We start from the raw sequence: 15,759 nt of genomic DNA, 5'->3' as shown, positions 1-15,759 counted from the left end.
TCACAAAGTAGATATGTTGTGTATTTATCAGGTGAGAGGTAAAAGCGCTTACCAAAATATAAACAATAACATAAAGTTTATGAGTCATCCAGAAACTTTGGAAACTGATGCGGCGGAAATAACGAGAGGCAAAAACGTAAATAAATGCCAAAACGAACAGAAGAAGCACACCAGTGAGCCCTAAGAACAACACAATCAAAGTATGGAGTTACAGTACAATGCCACAAGAAGCACACATTCTACGACATCTGAATAGAGCACAAGATAGTATTGTACCTGGAACAGTTTGAAAGAACCACCATGACCACTTTAGAGGAAGTTCTGACCTATCATGGGAAAACACACTCAATTAAAGAACAGTTTCCTCAATTATGCTTGAGGTTCCAAAGTGGAAAAGTACTTATTTGATATGCTGTACATCACGATATATGTACGGACATGAATCTCAAAGCACATCTGTGCAATCTGACAAGATGCAACATCAATGAGATTGTTTTGTTCATTTAAAAAAAAAGTCAGAATGAAACACATCTCAAAATTTTGAAGCTCATCAACAACGAACAACCTCATCCATATATATTTAAAAATCAAAAGTTGTCCTTGAGCAAAATGATAAAATGAAATGAATGATTCTCAGCATTCACACCATCAACTTATGGCTACATGTGGGTGACAAAAAATGTTAAAAACATTACCCATTGTTGATGAAAACCTTCGGGAACAAACAAGACAGGATGTTGAGATCACTGATGGAGAAAATGTAGATGTTGACCACGTGGCCCAAGCTGTGAGCAACTAAAAAATACATAAATAAATACAAAATAAAAAAGAATTAACACAAACAAACAAACAAACAAACAAACAAACAAACAAACAAACAAATAAATAAATAAATAAAAAGTACACCTAGTGCAAAATACACAAAAAAACAAACATAACTTACTGAATGTATTTTTTAACGTCAATTAATTTTAATGAGTATTTGCTTTCTTGGCAGATTTGATTATTCAAACACGAAAAAGAATATATTAAGATACACACAGGAATAGCTATACTCTGTAAATAAGGACCACCTTTATACTAAACATTTTGAAAATGGGACTCATAGCATGGATCTTTCAGTATATTCCAAATAATTAAAAAGGTGGCATAAAAAATATGAATAAATATTTAGAGAGAGGGAGAGACAGACAGCGAGAGCGAGAGCGAGAGCGAGAGCGAGAAAGAGAGAGAGAGAGAGAGAGAGAGAGAGAGAGAGAGAGAGAGAGAGAGAGAGAGAGAGCGAGAGAGAGAGAGAGAGAGAGAGACATTTTCCTTATTGTTTACAATTGCAGTACTTTTAACAAAACTTGCTGTTGTCTAACAGTCAAGGATAAGCTAGATTGTCTGAACTTTTTGTTGGTCATGTACTGCATATATTTCAGTATACTGCCTGCCAACCTGTGAGTACAATGGCAGTCACGGCCATGGAGCGATGAAGGTCGATGGCGGAATCAAAGGGGATGTATCTGTTGAGGAAGGTCTCTCTGCACATTGTGATGAGGTTGTGACACACGGTGAGGAGCATGTAGGGAAACAGAAACGAAATGGCAGCCGCTGACCCACGGGAAACAACCACGCCTACGACGGAAGTCTCAGGCATCCCTGTTGATGTGGCCTGCAAACTGTAGTCTAAGGAGCATAGAGTATTTGAAATGAATCCGAGCTCACAATACATCAACAGCACAGAATATCTGATTTACCCTTACAGTAACATCTCTCGAGCGCCACGCCGGCTGTTATGCCGTAAACCACGATGAAGCAGACAATGTGCCGGCGATGGTTCTCAATGAAACGTTTGAACTGTTGAACCTTCTGCCGGACGGGGCTTCTTACGTAGTCGTCAGGCTTGGGCTTCACATACACTTCAGGAGTATTCAAGCCTATTCTGTATCGAATGGCATGAATTACTACCACAAAAGTAATTTTTTTCAATAATTCAAAATACTGTAGTGTACACTTTACCATCAGCGACACACATATATTTATTTCATGTTTATGTATATCCCTATTTATTTTACATATTATATATCAAATACTTATATATGAAGCATCTCCAGATAGTCCAGAATGCTGCTGCTCGCCTCTTGACTGGTAGTCATAAGAGGGGGCATATAACTCCTACTCTGGCATCCCTTCACTGGCTCCCTATACATTTTCGAGTTACAGTAAAGTCTCGTTATATCGATATTCAAGGGAGTCCGAAAAAATATCGATATAACCGGGACTATCGATATATCCGACCCTGTTTGCATGTAATTTTCTCCGTGCGTGCATAGAAATAGTATCGATATAACCGGGACTATCGATATATCCGATATCGATATAACGAGACTTTACTGTATTTTTAAGAACCTTCCTGGCACCTTTGAAACACCCATCAAAACTCACTTGTACTCTGGCATTTGACTCAGCATGATTCAGACTAGATCCTTGGCTTAATCTCTGGTGTGTTGTACTATCTTTGTGACTGCTTTATTTTCGGTATATGATAGTTGTCCATGTTAAGCGCTTTGTTCAGCTTCAGCTGTAGTCAAAGCGCTATATAAATCAATATGTATTGTATTGTATATTCTTATAATTGAGTGAACAACCAACGCCGATGTTAGCATTAAGCTAGCGGACTACGTGAGGAGAATTGACTCATTATGGTTACATTTTTTGGAATATTTTACACCCAATTAGAAATATAAGGAATTCATAAATTGGTCAGTTGTTGTGATTAAGTACAATATAGCTATGTAGCTATCTGGCTATCTAGCTATCTAGCTATATATCTATTAGCTATCTAGCTAGCCAGCTTTCTATCTATTTGACTTACTTGCGGATTGAGTGAATGCAGGCGCGTGTGGCTGCTGCTCCTCACCCACAGAAAAACTTATCCTGTGACTGTAAAGAGACCTTGAGAGTTTTTAAAGGCGGTTATAAAGAAAATGTATTATTATTATTATTATTATTATTGTTTTTATTATTATTATTATTAATTATTATTATTATTATTATTATTATTATTATTATTGTTATTAGAATTGTTTGCATCTGCAAAACCGTTACTTAAGTTGAGTTGAGTTCATGAAAACAGACTTAATAATGGTTCATATCTCAAAAAATGTGGAAGCCCACCAACACATATCTCATGGCACCACTGTATTTGTATATAGTTCTAGTTGTTCAATGAACAGAAAACATGCACGCACTTTTTCCGTCTGCGAAGATCCTGTCCTTCCGTATTGTCCCTGCTGTAATCAGAATCAGAAAACCTTTATTCGTCCCACAGTGGAGAAATTTGCATAATGAACATAATGAACAATAAAAACATGTTATGCAGTCAGTATGCAAGGTCTTGTTTCTAAGGCTGGGGGTCATGCACGTTGGATGCTTCCTCTTCGGGTCAGGAGTGTGTCAAAATATTCAAACCAGGTATGTACATAGTCTAAAGTCCTGTCGCTCACCTTCTCATTTGGCTGATAAAGGAAACTCTCTGGTCTTGATTCAAAAATTTCTTTCCTTGATTTGCCACACCTGTATCGACAACACAGTTGGTTAATATATTGTCATTGGGTTTGAAGGTTGTGGAAATAAGCTTCAACCTTTGACACTGAGTTGGGCAAACTGTAGTTCCTTTTCATGGTCCCGCAGGAGGAAATGGAAGTCTTCCCATGTGATGTTTTCTTTGTTATCAAATCCCGCTGCCTGCATCATGGCTTTGATGGCGTCGTCCATCTGACACTTTGACAAGGCGCCGTTGGAGATTTCAATCAACGACCTTAAAGTGAATCGATAAGGCCAATAGCACAATATTATCTGAAGAGAACTATTTTTGTAAGATTAAATAAAACATAAACCTGAGCATTCTGGAAAAGTCTTCTTTTGATAAAAATCCTGTTCCGCTGATGTCATTCATGGTGAACATCAGTTTGGACTTTTCCTCAGATGTTCCTATGGAAACATGGATGCGACCTCACACTTGTCACTTATAAGCGACCCCATGTCTACAATGCAGATCGTAATGAGTACATACACTTGGTGGAGTTTAGAATTGCACTGTGGCATGTTGGTAGTATTTCTAATTGTCTATAATATTCGGCTGACCTTAATCAGGCATGGGAGCACATCTGTCAAAATATGGTCAAGATAATGTGGGTTTTTTTTTGTTGCACAAATTGATGCTATAGGTCCGTCACAAAGTCATCTATTATTTTTACGCATTATTTATCAAACTCTATCTTTAAAAATGTATTCAATAATTTCGAAACGTGAACTTTCTGAAGTGTCATATATTGTAATGGGTTTTCCTCACTACATGGGACTTCTGAGACATGATGTTGCCTCAAGATAATACAATATTATAAAATACTTTTATTTTTACAAAGCCCTTTCACAACAGCAGCAGCTGTAAGAAAGCGCTTATCAGAAGACTTAATATCAAAGAAAATTGATTTAGGCCTGTTGCACTCCTCGGTAAGCTACATGTAGCTACTGTATTTTATTTCTAATGGCTCACACACACTTATGACAAAGTGTTTGGGAAGAGAATGTAATGACAATCATTTGCTTCTGTGACATATTACTGGCTGGTCAAGGAGGTCAGAGTGAGCGCAGGCTTTCAGGTCAGAGGTTGTTTTTGTAAAAGACGGCATACTGGTTGGGGGAGGAACATATTGAATTGTAATTGATTTTGCGATTGTGTTGATGTTGGAGGTCAATCATACATATTGGAAATAATATGATGATATGATGCTTTTTAGGATCCCACCCAAGGGTCACAATGTTAGTTTGACTAGAATAGCTGTATCATACTCAGCCGATAATGTTTCATTCAGTGCCATGTTGTTTACCGTTCATAAGAATGACAATGACATCAAGAAACTCCTGAAAGCAGAGGTATCCGTTGCCGTCTTTGTCAGCCAGTGTGAACATGGAGTTCACAAATATGGAGTCGGGTTTGAGTCCCAGCGCATCTGCAAACTCAACAGCTGTCAACTCGCACTGGAGAACCTCTTTGGCTTTTTTACAGGAAACTCCGCTCATGTCCCCGGCATCACATTTCTCTATTTCCAAAACCTGAGCCAGACAAGGAGAGAGTTCTTCATGAAACCACCCCTTACAAAAATAAGTTTCATATGTTGAAGCATATGTATAAAAAGTTGAATGTGAGTACGAATTTAAGTGGTTCCCAGACAGAGTGTGTAATGCGAAGTGTGTATCCCAAAAATTAATTTCCCATAGAAAACTATTAAAATGAGAATAATCTGTTCCCAGGTCTCCATAAAACATAATTTTCAACTAAATAAGCCTTAAAACTACACACAGCATACCTTATTCTATGTATCATAAATGTGCTATTGTATTGTAATGAAAGAAATACACTGCACTATATAATAAAGTCACTTTATTTACATTTGTGATGGTCGTTGATGGCTCTTAATTGACACTCGTTGCTTTCTGACCTGTAAGGTCTTACGAAACCGAGGCATCAGTCTTTTCTGGATGGAACTGTTCAATAAAAGCCTGCACATCACAAATTCTTCCATGCTGCTTTCAAGGATGGAAGGATAACATCATGCCAAGCCTTTTCTATCAGCTGAACACAATGATACTGTCACGTTCCGCGCATGACAGGGATAGCTGACTCATCGGAACGTTAATAAAAGGGGTTGGATCCCTAAGCAGGCGGCAGAGACGTAGGTGCTGGCAGAGATTTTATTACAACAAAAATCGCGGGTCCAATGATTCTACGGACCCGGAATAACGTGATAAAATAAACCACAAACTACATCGAGTAGGCGGGCGGGGGCGAACCATCCAGCCTAACAAACTCGGAAAATAAAATGGCACACGGGGGTGCAAAAGCTTGCGATCGCGAAAAGCAACTAAATTACGCGATCTCGGCCAACAATCATCTCGGGCGAGGCAAATCCATGTACTGGCAAAAGTCCGAGACACTAGTTTAAATGTCCCAGTGTCGGTGATTAGGGGATTGACAGCAGCTGGCGGAGGACCCCAGCTGTCAACTCGCACGTGACAGATACACATTGAAATGGTCCGTCCAATAATCCCAAAGGGATAGTACAGTGTCATTAGTCACGTGAAAGCATCGAGTAAAAAAAGCCTTTGTGTAAAGCTTTGTTGCGAAGGATAGTAGCAATGGTGGACTTAGCATATCGGTACCGGGCCGCTAAATCAGACAAACGCACACTTCGTTCGTGTTTCTCAATGATCTTCTTCTTCTCCTCGACTGTAATTTTGTTTTGTGACTTCTTCAGCTGAACACGAGGTGGGGTCTTTTTCGGTCCCATAACAAAGTATCTGTAAAAAACTCTTTGGAGGCAATCGACGTGTGCATTCAGAGAAAGGGGGTGTGGAAAGGTAGGCCGGCTGGGGCGCTGTTCGGTCGTGTGCTTTGGTGTTCTTCCGCCGAAGATCACTCCGCCAGCCGTGGTGGGTGTGTATCCCGAAAAGTAGTGCTTAATCCAAGGTGTAATTTTCATAAATTTAACATTCGTAAACCGAAAATTTCGTAAGGCAAGGTGTTCGTAAATCAAGGCCCCACTGTACTGTATATATATATATATATATACAGTGTGCTTTTTCATGCTAAATTAGAAGAAACTACCTTTGAACTCATTCACGTCCAGACGTGCATAAACATTCAATGCAGCATAAGAAACATTAGATTCTCTTCTTTCATCAGAAAAAAAAGAGTTACTATGTCAATGTTATGGGTCTGGAGTTATAAGAGCTTGAAATGAGAGCAGCTGTCCAAAATACAATGCAATACATGCATATTGGTTTATATAGCGCTTTAACAACAGTGGAAGCTTGTATAAAGCGCTAACATGGAAAAAAGGGAAATGCTGCCCCCTTGTAGAAGGGAAAAAAACCATTGCCAGAGGTCTGGCCAGCGTTTTATTGACACCCCAGGAAGAAAAGTATGCAAATTGCCAAACGAACGTTCGTTTGGCAATTTGCATACTCGGCACCGGCAGCCGATCAGAAGCCTGCTTCGGACTACACCCTGACTTAAACGTGTTTTTGACCGTTTTGAAAGCCGCTGAGAAAGAGGAGTTCACGTAACTTTGAGCAGACAACACAACACGTACATTGCATTGTGCACCATGATGACAAATGACAGCTGGAGCAAGATCTTCAGCATGGGTTATTTATTTACCATAAATTAGGCAAGGAAGCATTTGTGGTAGGTATTTCCTTAATTTAAAAAAAACCCTTTATACTTCGCAACAATGTTTTTGTGTTTTTTTTTTGGCGATTAGATGTCTTTTTGTGTTTTAAGTTGTGAAAAATGGTGCAGGCAACTTTATGGCCGGGCCGGCAACTTTTCAGAGTTGTCTGCCCGGGTGTCCACTAACTTTTTGTCATGAGTTTCAGACACTGTAAATACCTATTCAGCTAATTAGCTAGTAAAATATCTATTTATCTAGTTAGCTATTTAGCTATCCCTTAGCAAGCTAGCTATTTAGCTAGTCAGCTATTTAGCCCTCGTTCATGGATATCTTGTTATCTTGGTAGTTACAGTATCTAGCCCAGGGGTGGGCAAACTTTTTGACTCGCGGGCCGCATTGGGTTCTAAAATTTGACAGAGGGGCCGGGCCAGGAGCATTTGGAGGGAGTGTTTGGGCCGGAAATACTCCGAACAAGTTATGTCCATAATTTATAAAATCACTTCAAATGACTTCGACTGAGCGTATTTTACAAAGATTCCACAGCATATAGCTATAGTTTACGTTTTAAGACTTGCGCTGAATATATGAAGTCTTGTTTTCGAGTTGATGACGATCCCCATGTGACGTCACGTTTGGACCGCCCCTGACCGAGAAAGCGACATACAATGCATTTTGGGTACTTTGTTTGGTCTGAAAACTTCGTGTTGATCTGTGTTGATGGCGAAATTAGAAGGAAAACACATAAATAAAGCGATGGTGAATCGTTGTGTGTTGCACCAAGACTACTATTTGATATTCGCTGACACAAATTCCCAGCTGACAAATCAGCCCATTTCCAACGGAGCTTGGGCGCAATCTTCTGCTTTTTCTGGGTGCAACATTGCTGTCATTGACGGCTCGAATTGATATGGGAGGACTCCTAGAATCAATTGCAAACATTTATGCTTTCCTCTTCAGAAGAACAAGAACAAGAAAACATCTTCTCCGAATCTGAAGCCATTGTTTTGATTCTCGAGCAAGGCACGACGTCTTGGCGTGACGTCACGAACAGAGGGGTGGGACCTTCTGAAACTGACCATTTCCGGATTCATTTTGAAGTCATTTTTATTGGTGTTTTTCATTTAACTAAAAATATCAGCCTGCCTGATTTGGGTATTTTAGATGCTATAAAACGTTTTTCTGATGTCAGTGGGAAACAAAAACAAAAAATGGTGCCGGTTGTCCTTTAAATGTAGTATGTACAAACCTCATAGCACAGTAAAAACACTACAACCCAATTTATTAACTGTCTTTCAAATGTGAAAAATATCCCTGATCAGTTAATAAATTTGTCTCAAGGAATATGCAAGATATGGCATTTACAGACTATTTCGCAGATACTTGGAGGAGGAAATGGAAATAGATTAAAATAACATATGCACTGTGATTTATCAAGATTGCGTCTGTTTTTAAGTTTCCATCGAAGGGGCAAAGAAATCAACATTTATTGAAAAATGGAATCACTTTCAACATTCAAAACATATTATTACACAACGAAATATTCAAGCTCAATAATACCTACTTGTGTTAAATTCCGCCAAATCATAGATGGTTTGTCCTGACCGCGCGCTCAACAAACTCCTCACTGACGCTCTCGCCGTCACGCGCTAACAATACACGTGTACCGTCGCCGAGCACACAAACATAGACTACCTGCAGTTGAAATTTGCATACTCGGCTCGGCAGCCAATCAGAAGCCTGCTTCTTTCTTCCGGACTTTCGCAAGCGTTACAAAGTCGTGCAATTGCATGTCATTTTCCAAAATAGATGCACAGAACCTCAAACTAGAAGAAAGATTCAAAAGAAGCTAACAACATATGTGACGCTACAAAACGTAAATTTACATTAAACCGTGACTGTAAAGTGTACGTGAGATTTATGAAAGGGGTTTAGCGGCTCGTGGGAATCAATGCAAACGGTGCATTGTGCACCACAATGACAATCGACTACTGTAGCAAAATTTACAGTCATGCTCATTTGATGTAAATTAAGCAAGGTAGCATTTGAAGTTGGTGCATTCTTGATTTAAAAAAAAACTTTATACTTTGTGACAATGTTTCTTATTGGGATTGGTCTCATTTTGCTTCAAGTTGTGAAAAATGGGGCAGGCAACTTTTCAGTTATCTGCCCTGTTGTTCGTTAGCTTTTTGTCATGAGTTTTAGACACTGTTTGTACTATAATTTGGGCAAGTTCGGCGGGCCGGATTGAAAAGCCTAACGGGCCGTATGTGGCCCGCGGGCCGTAGTTTGCCCATGCCTGATCTAGCCAGCTGTCGAAATTACCTTGGAGAAAGCGTGTCGGATGAATGTTTCCACAATCTGTGCCCTTTGCTCTCCTGTTAACGCCTGTTTTAGAAGTTCCTTTTCACTCATATCCCTCAATTTAACTATCTGCCTCTTGGCAGTCAACTCCCTGTGCAGACACTTGAGGAATGAGGCACGTTTGCTCTCATCATAGAAAAACAGCACCTGGAATGGCAAAAAGGAAGCTTAGGTGAGAACTGTTGAAGAATATTCAAACATGACAGTGAAAACTCATTCAAGCTACAAACCAGGTCGTATTCTTTTGGCACTTTGAGCAACAAAGCTTTCTGGTGGTAGTCGTTTGAGATGAGCATATCAATGCAATGCTGTGTGTCCAGATTCAAGCAGCGGCGAGCAGCTCCAGATCTGTCCCATATCTGCAGCTTCTTCTCCTCTGTGACCTCTACAATGATGGGATGCAGAGACCTTTTATGGTTCTGCCACTCAGAGGCTAAGGAGGAGGGGGAAAAAAGCATATGAGACCATTTTTGTCGGAAACAGCTGTGGAAATCTGAATAAATAGCTAATATCAACGTCATGGAGACTAGTTGACGACCAGATGTTGATTTGAGTTTCTGTCTTTTTTTTGTGAGGAGAAATGTTTTATATATTTTTTTTTCAAATCCCAAACGGAGACAGTGCAGAGACCATTTCTGTCCCTGCCGTGGTGTTTACTTTTAGAAGCAACGCAGGACAGACCGCCTAGTTTTTTAACCCTTAATATAAAAGCTTTAAAATATTACATTTACCATTTGATCTGAAACACACATTTCTTCAGTTCACAACAAAACAGTTGAATTTACATTAGTGTTGCTATTTAAATACTTCTGAAGGGTACTGTATATATACAGTCTTTTTTTGTCTCATGAATCGATTGATCGGTTTCTGCCAGTGAAAGAGGCCCTTCATATTCTTACCTGTGAACTGTGAAAATGTGTTCTCTCCTCTTCTAATGGGGTTCCTTATTTTCTTGAATTTCCTGTAGCGGGACTTTCGGTGATACGCCACCATATTGGCCACAAAATAACTTACTGTGAGGGCATTTTTATGATAAATATGGAGACAGTACAATAACAGAAATAAGTTAATGTAGGACAAATGATACTGACCAAGAGGAAAGAGGAACAGAGTGATAATACATATCCCAAAGCCAACTTTGCTCCCATCAAAGTAATTGAGTTTGGTGGCATCAGTGCAGGGATGGAGCATTGAGGAGTTGAGCTGTGTGGGTTGAGGACAAGGGTCGCCTAGGGTCAGCAGTGAGATCATTCTTATATATTCAGTCATTGACTAAAATGGATTGATTCGTAGATTTCAAATCTCCGTTTACCATTTTTCCAGAAGAATACATTGACCTGCAAATCAAAATCCTGGGCATTCGTGACCGCAACAAGGACGTCGTGAAAAGTCACGTTGCGGATCCTTTGGATTTCGTGATCTGAGAACAAACTGAGAAAGCGAAACTTAAAGGACAACCGACACCATTTTTTTGTGAGCTAACTGACATCAGAAAAAGTTTTCTCGTATCTACTTGTTCGTGTCGTGACGTGACGCCAGGACGTATTGCCTTGCTCAAGAATCAAAACAATGGCTTCAGATTTGGAGAAGATGCTTTCTTGTTACTCATCCAGTTATGTATATGATTCAAATAGTTCTGAAGAGGAAAGAATAATTGTTTGCAATCGATTAAAGAATTTATTCTGTGTCATTTTGAGGGATCTGGACAGAAATGTAGCACACAGAAAATGCAGAAGACGGCGCCAAAGCTCCGTTGGAAATGGGCTGATTTGTCTGCTGGGAATTTGTGTCAACTAGTATCAAATTGTAGTCTTGGTGCAACACACAACGATTCACCATCGCGTTATTTATGTGTTTTCCTTCGAATTTCGCCATCAACACGGATCAACACGAAGTTTGCAGACTAAACAAAGTACCCAAAATGCATTGTGTGTCGCTTTCTCGGTCCAGGGGGGTTCCAGACGTGACGTGACGTCAGGCATCGTCATCACCTCGAAAACAAACTTCATGAATATTCAGTGCGAGTCTTAAAACGTCAAATATAGCTATATGCCGTGGAATATTCGGCAAATACGCTCAGTAGAAGTCATTTGAAGTGATTTTACACGGACACAAATTGTCCGGAGGCGTCGGTTGTCCTTTAAGAACAAATCAAAAGACCACGACACCATCTGTGACTAGTGTAGTCACAGATGGTGTCGTGGTCACTGACTACTGTGTGTAGTCACTGACTACACACAGCCTGAGCAATATCATTTGAGCATGTAGATCCAAATGGGAGGAACTCACCCATTCAGTTTGTTCTCAAACCAGAAGCGATCGCCATTTCTTATGCGTTCAAATTGGTCCAAGATTATAGCTGAAAAAACTGGACCTGGGCCGCCCATTGACTCGAGCAATCCTCCGGGGAAGAGCTCGAGTTTGGAGATGTCCTCACCATAAATTTGTGCAACTTCTCGGAGCAACTGTGAAACAAAACCTGTTATGCACATGCCTGTTGCCTAGATTGGCTCATCATCTATAAACAGACAAATCTGAATTTTACCTGTGGGTTTGTCCTGTTAATGTGAGGACTAATGTCTTCAAACGTTTTCACAGGAGGCAAATCCAAAGCTTGTCTGATTTCCGTGTAACTCCGTAGGCCGAAGTCTCGTCCTCTCTGGACAGTCAGCGCGACCAGATCTGTGCGTGTGAATTTAAGAGGTCCGTACATGAAGTCTGTTGGGGTTAGATTAAATTGTGTTACTTGATTTGTGCTCATGACATGGAGTTTTCAAGGGGCATCACAAGTTGCTGATGGCGTAGTTGGACAGACGTCAGATTTGTGTGCGGGCGGTGTGGGAACGATTCCCACTGAATGGTGTGGATGTGGGTATGCATGATTGTTTGTCACAATACTTTATATGCCCTGCGACTGACTGGGGAACAGTTTCGGATGTAGTCTGTCTTCCGCTTAAAATCAGATGGTATAGGCTCCAGTGTTGAAAATGGATGGATGAATGCATTGATTTGTTGATCACCTCTTAGGTCCTCAACAACAACGTGGTCAACTTCTTCTGCGATCTGAGAGGCCATCCCCATGATGAGGTCGTCCACATCCTTGCTTGTGTTCACATTAACCGCCTGTTGACAAAATGACGAGAGCAATAACAAAAAGAGGCTGACCCTTGTTGAACAGTCTGTCAGTAAAAGAAACTATCTCAATTTATTCCAAAACCTTTCTCAGAACATTTTGCCAAAAAGTTTAGTTTTCTAATATATCACTGAAAAAAATATAACTAAAATATTTTAGCAATGAGCTAGGGGTTGTGATGTATGTGTTTATTTCAAAAATACTAAATCTCTACTTCTTTTATTTAGGTTTACTTTAACAATAAAAATAAACTTGGAATGCTGTTAAACATCTTAAAGCTTTGCTGGATATTTGCTCATAACCCAACAATGCATCTTATTGTGAAAGGGTTGAATTGAGTTAACAGTACTGTCCTAATACAACAGCCTTTTTTATTAAAAAAAAAGGCCAAAACAACAACAACAAAAACCCTCTAGCAAAAATGCGAGTGTTGGGCCATTGGCACCACTGTATATTGAGCTCATGCAGTGTGTTTCTGTGTGTACCTGACGTTTCCAAAAGCTGTTACAGAGTCGCAAGGCTGACGATAGACTGCCATCAGTGTTGATGACTTTTCGGAAATGGCAGGTTCTGTTTCTGTGCAAAACAAAGCAGCCATTCAATATGAAGAAATAATACGCATCGATTAGCAGGTGAGAGGAACACCTGTTAACACTGCTACCAGTTAGCATGTTAGAAGACGTACTGTATGATATGCTGGTTTTAACTGACAAGGAGTAAATAACTCATTCACTGCCATCCCTGAATTTATTTGGGAATTAAAAATGTGACGGGGAGCGCCTTTCACCCTCATTTCAAGTTCAGATATCTCCAGACATATATAACTTAGGAATTAACTTTTTTTTAATGAAAGAAGAGACTCTAAGGTTTCTAACGCTTTATTGAATGAAACTCAATATTTTGTGGGTCCTAGAATTTGAGTGACAATGCCAAAAACCCTGGCACTGGAGTGGACACATTTTTGCACATCTGGCAGTAAATGAGTTAACAGCTGATCAGTTGAGGGTTTGTATATATATATACCTCATATAAACACCGAGTGGAGCCATGGTGATACTCAATCTCATGGCGGCTGCTTCAAACTCAGGGGAGACAGCTGGGTCAACACATTTTTGATATCCTGAACAGATAAATCAAACTTTAACATTACAACGAGAGACCTCATATTTAAATTGGGAGTATGAGTGCGTAACTTCTTTTTGTGTGTTTTTAACTCATTTTCCCGAATTTATTCTGGAATTAAAAATATGATGTAGAGCGCCATTCTCGATTTTTTTCGGGTTTTGGTTTTTCTTGCGGGGTGGTGCTGATAAAGCGATGGCCAGACTTTTGGCAATGTTTTTCCCTCCCACGAGAGGGCAGCATTTGCCTTTTGTACAACAGCCACCACTTGCACCTCATATTACTCCAGACCCATATAATTTAGGAAGTAACTCTTTCTCTCCGATGAAAGAAGAGAGCATAAGGTTTCTTATGCTGCATTGAATATTTATGTAGTCCTAAAACTCAATATTCTATAGGTCCTGCAATTTGACGGAAAATGACAAAAACTCACACAAAACACTGCAGTGGACAATTTTTGCACATGTCGGGCAGTGAATGAGTTAATCTGATTCTTACCTGGGTAAGGCGGAAGAATTCTGTTTCCCAGGTATGTAGGCAGCCATTCATAAAGGGCAATATTCTGTTGTTTTTTTGTTTGATAAGACATTGTTGAATTTTATAATGCTGTTGTAAACGCTGTACACAGTTGACAAAGATTTGTCTGAACATCAAAGAACATCATCTTTCAATCAAAATATTTCCCTCTACCTGCAATGTGGCCACAACTGTCTTCCTGGCATTTTGAAACAACTCCTCGTCAGACCACTGTGGGTGCTCCTCAAGCAATTTTGAGGCTAAATAGTTGTGGTAACGAAACCAGATGATCCCTTCTGCTGCTGTGAACACATTCTCATTGGCCCAAGCATTTCCCAACTCTGGATACACAATCATGAGGTAATTTAGTTCATTTTAATACATTTACAAATTTAGCAAAAAATAAAAAAAAACTCAAATTCATGATGATGTCATACAAGGACTGCAATCTCATAATACAGGTAACATCTGATTTATGACTAGCTCGATTTACGACCACCCGTACTTACGACCACAACCTCCATACCTTATTTTTTACATTTTAATTCTACGCCTGGCACCGCAACGTGCTAGCAGGCTGGCAACATGTACGACAATTTTCGCCAGCCAGACAGCATCTCACTCTCGCACACCAATCGACCATGTGATGGCACCCGAGAGGGGGAGTTTGCGAGTCATTTAGCGTCCAAGTCTCTATTCAACATTTAGAATGGATTTAAACTTATGATCATTTCGACTTACGACCATTTGGTCGGACCGGAACTCGAGCGTAAGTCGGATGTTACCTGTATACGAACGTGAAGTGACAGAAAGTTTTGTTTCAAGTGCCGAACAACAGGGCAGATTCCTCCCCCCACCACACATTTATGACAAAACATCATTTGCTCAATTTAATAAAATGCATCATAGCGAGCCCTAAAACCCTGATCCCAACATTCGTAACATCGATTCTTTTCCCACCTTCAAGTGCCATCTCAAAACCCACCTATTTAAAATTTGATTTTCTGTGTAGCTCTGTCTCTTGTTTCTATTTATAATTGTATTTTATTCATTGCATTCTATTTGTGATTATATTTTATTTATTATAGTACCTATGATTGTCTGTGACTGTAAAGTGTCCTTGAGAGCTTTGAAAGGTGCTTAAAATGTAATGTAATATTATTATTATAATTATTATTATTATTATTATCTCATCTCATTTTCCGTGCCGCTTATTCCTCATTAGGGTCGCGGGGGTTGCTGGAGCCTATCTCAGCTGTCTTCGGGCACGAGGCGGGGGACACCCTGAATTGGTTGCCAGCCAATCACATTTTTCACATATTATTATTATTATTAATATTAATATTAATATTATTAATAATATTATTATTATTATTCTCTGGCTTACAACCGAGATCTAGGCAA

The 15,759-nt window shown here is 39.7% G+C and overlaps 1 protein-coding gene across 3 annotated transcripts in view; it reads right to left on the bottom strand.

The window, feature by feature from the left end:
* duox (dual oxidase) overlaps nucleotides 1–15,759 on the bottom strand; it is a 30,181-nt gene that overhangs the window by 3,916 nt on the left and 10,506 nt on the right. For 2 of the 3 annotated variants that reach the window (XM_088996464.1, XM_088996463.1), the window contains exons 8-28: nucleotides 14,530–14,696; nucleotides 14,338–14,401; nucleotides 13,741–13,837; nucleotides 13,203–13,293; nucleotides 12,605–12,707; nucleotides 12,130–12,302; nucleotides 11,874–12,049; nucleotides 10,897–11,015; nucleotides 10,676–10,813; nucleotides 10,484–10,597; nucleotides 9,815–10,017; nucleotides 9,546–9,731; nucleotides 4,878–5,103; nucleotides 3,885–3,978; nucleotides 3,630–3,805; nucleotides 3,492–3,561; nucleotides 3,237–3,278; nucleotides 1,749–1,927; nucleotides 1,441–1,671; nucleotides 696–795; nucleotides 277–326 (exon numbers count right to left, since the gene is read on the bottom strand). In XM_088996464.1, the coding sequence (XP_088852590.1) occupies nucleotides 277–326; nucleotides 696–795; nucleotides 1,441–1,671; nucleotides 1,749–1,927; nucleotides 3,237–3,278; nucleotides 3,492–3,561; nucleotides 3,630–3,805; nucleotides 3,885–3,978; nucleotides 4,878–5,103; nucleotides 9,546–9,731; nucleotides 9,815–10,017; nucleotides 10,484–10,597; nucleotides 10,676–10,813; nucleotides 10,897–11,015; nucleotides 11,874–12,049; nucleotides 12,130–12,302; nucleotides 12,605–12,707; nucleotides 13,203–13,293; nucleotides 13,741–13,837; nucleotides 14,338–14,401; nucleotides 14,530–14,696 (2,799 nt within the window). Of the gene's footprint in view, nucleotides 1–52; nucleotides 181–276; nucleotides 327–695; nucleotides 796–1,440; nucleotides 1,672–1,748; nucleotides 1,928–3,236; nucleotides 3,279–3,491; nucleotides 3,562–3,629; nucleotides 3,806–3,884; nucleotides 3,979–4,877; nucleotides 5,104–9,545; nucleotides 9,732–9,814; nucleotides 10,018–10,483; nucleotides 10,598–10,675; nucleotides 10,814–10,896; nucleotides 11,016–11,873; nucleotides 12,050–12,129; nucleotides 12,303–12,604; nucleotides 12,708–13,202; nucleotides 13,294–13,740; nucleotides 13,838–14,337; nucleotides 14,402–14,529; nucleotides 14,697–15,759 lie in introns of all 3 variants that reach the window. The other variant, XM_088996462.1, reaches the window with a different exon arrangement.

This window comes from Hippocampus bargibanti, linkage group LG05, assembly GCF_051943395.1.
Source record: "Hippocampus bargibanti isolate YZ-2025 linkage group LG05, ASM5194339v1, whole genome shotgun sequence".
NCBI classification, from domain to species: domain Eukaryota; kingdom Metazoa; phylum Chordata; class Actinopteri; order Syngnathiformes; family Syngnathidae; genus Hippocampus; species Hippocampus bargibanti.
The sequence above is the reverse complement of the archived record's forward strand: the minus strand, read 5'-3'. Positions and strand labels throughout refer to the sequence as shown.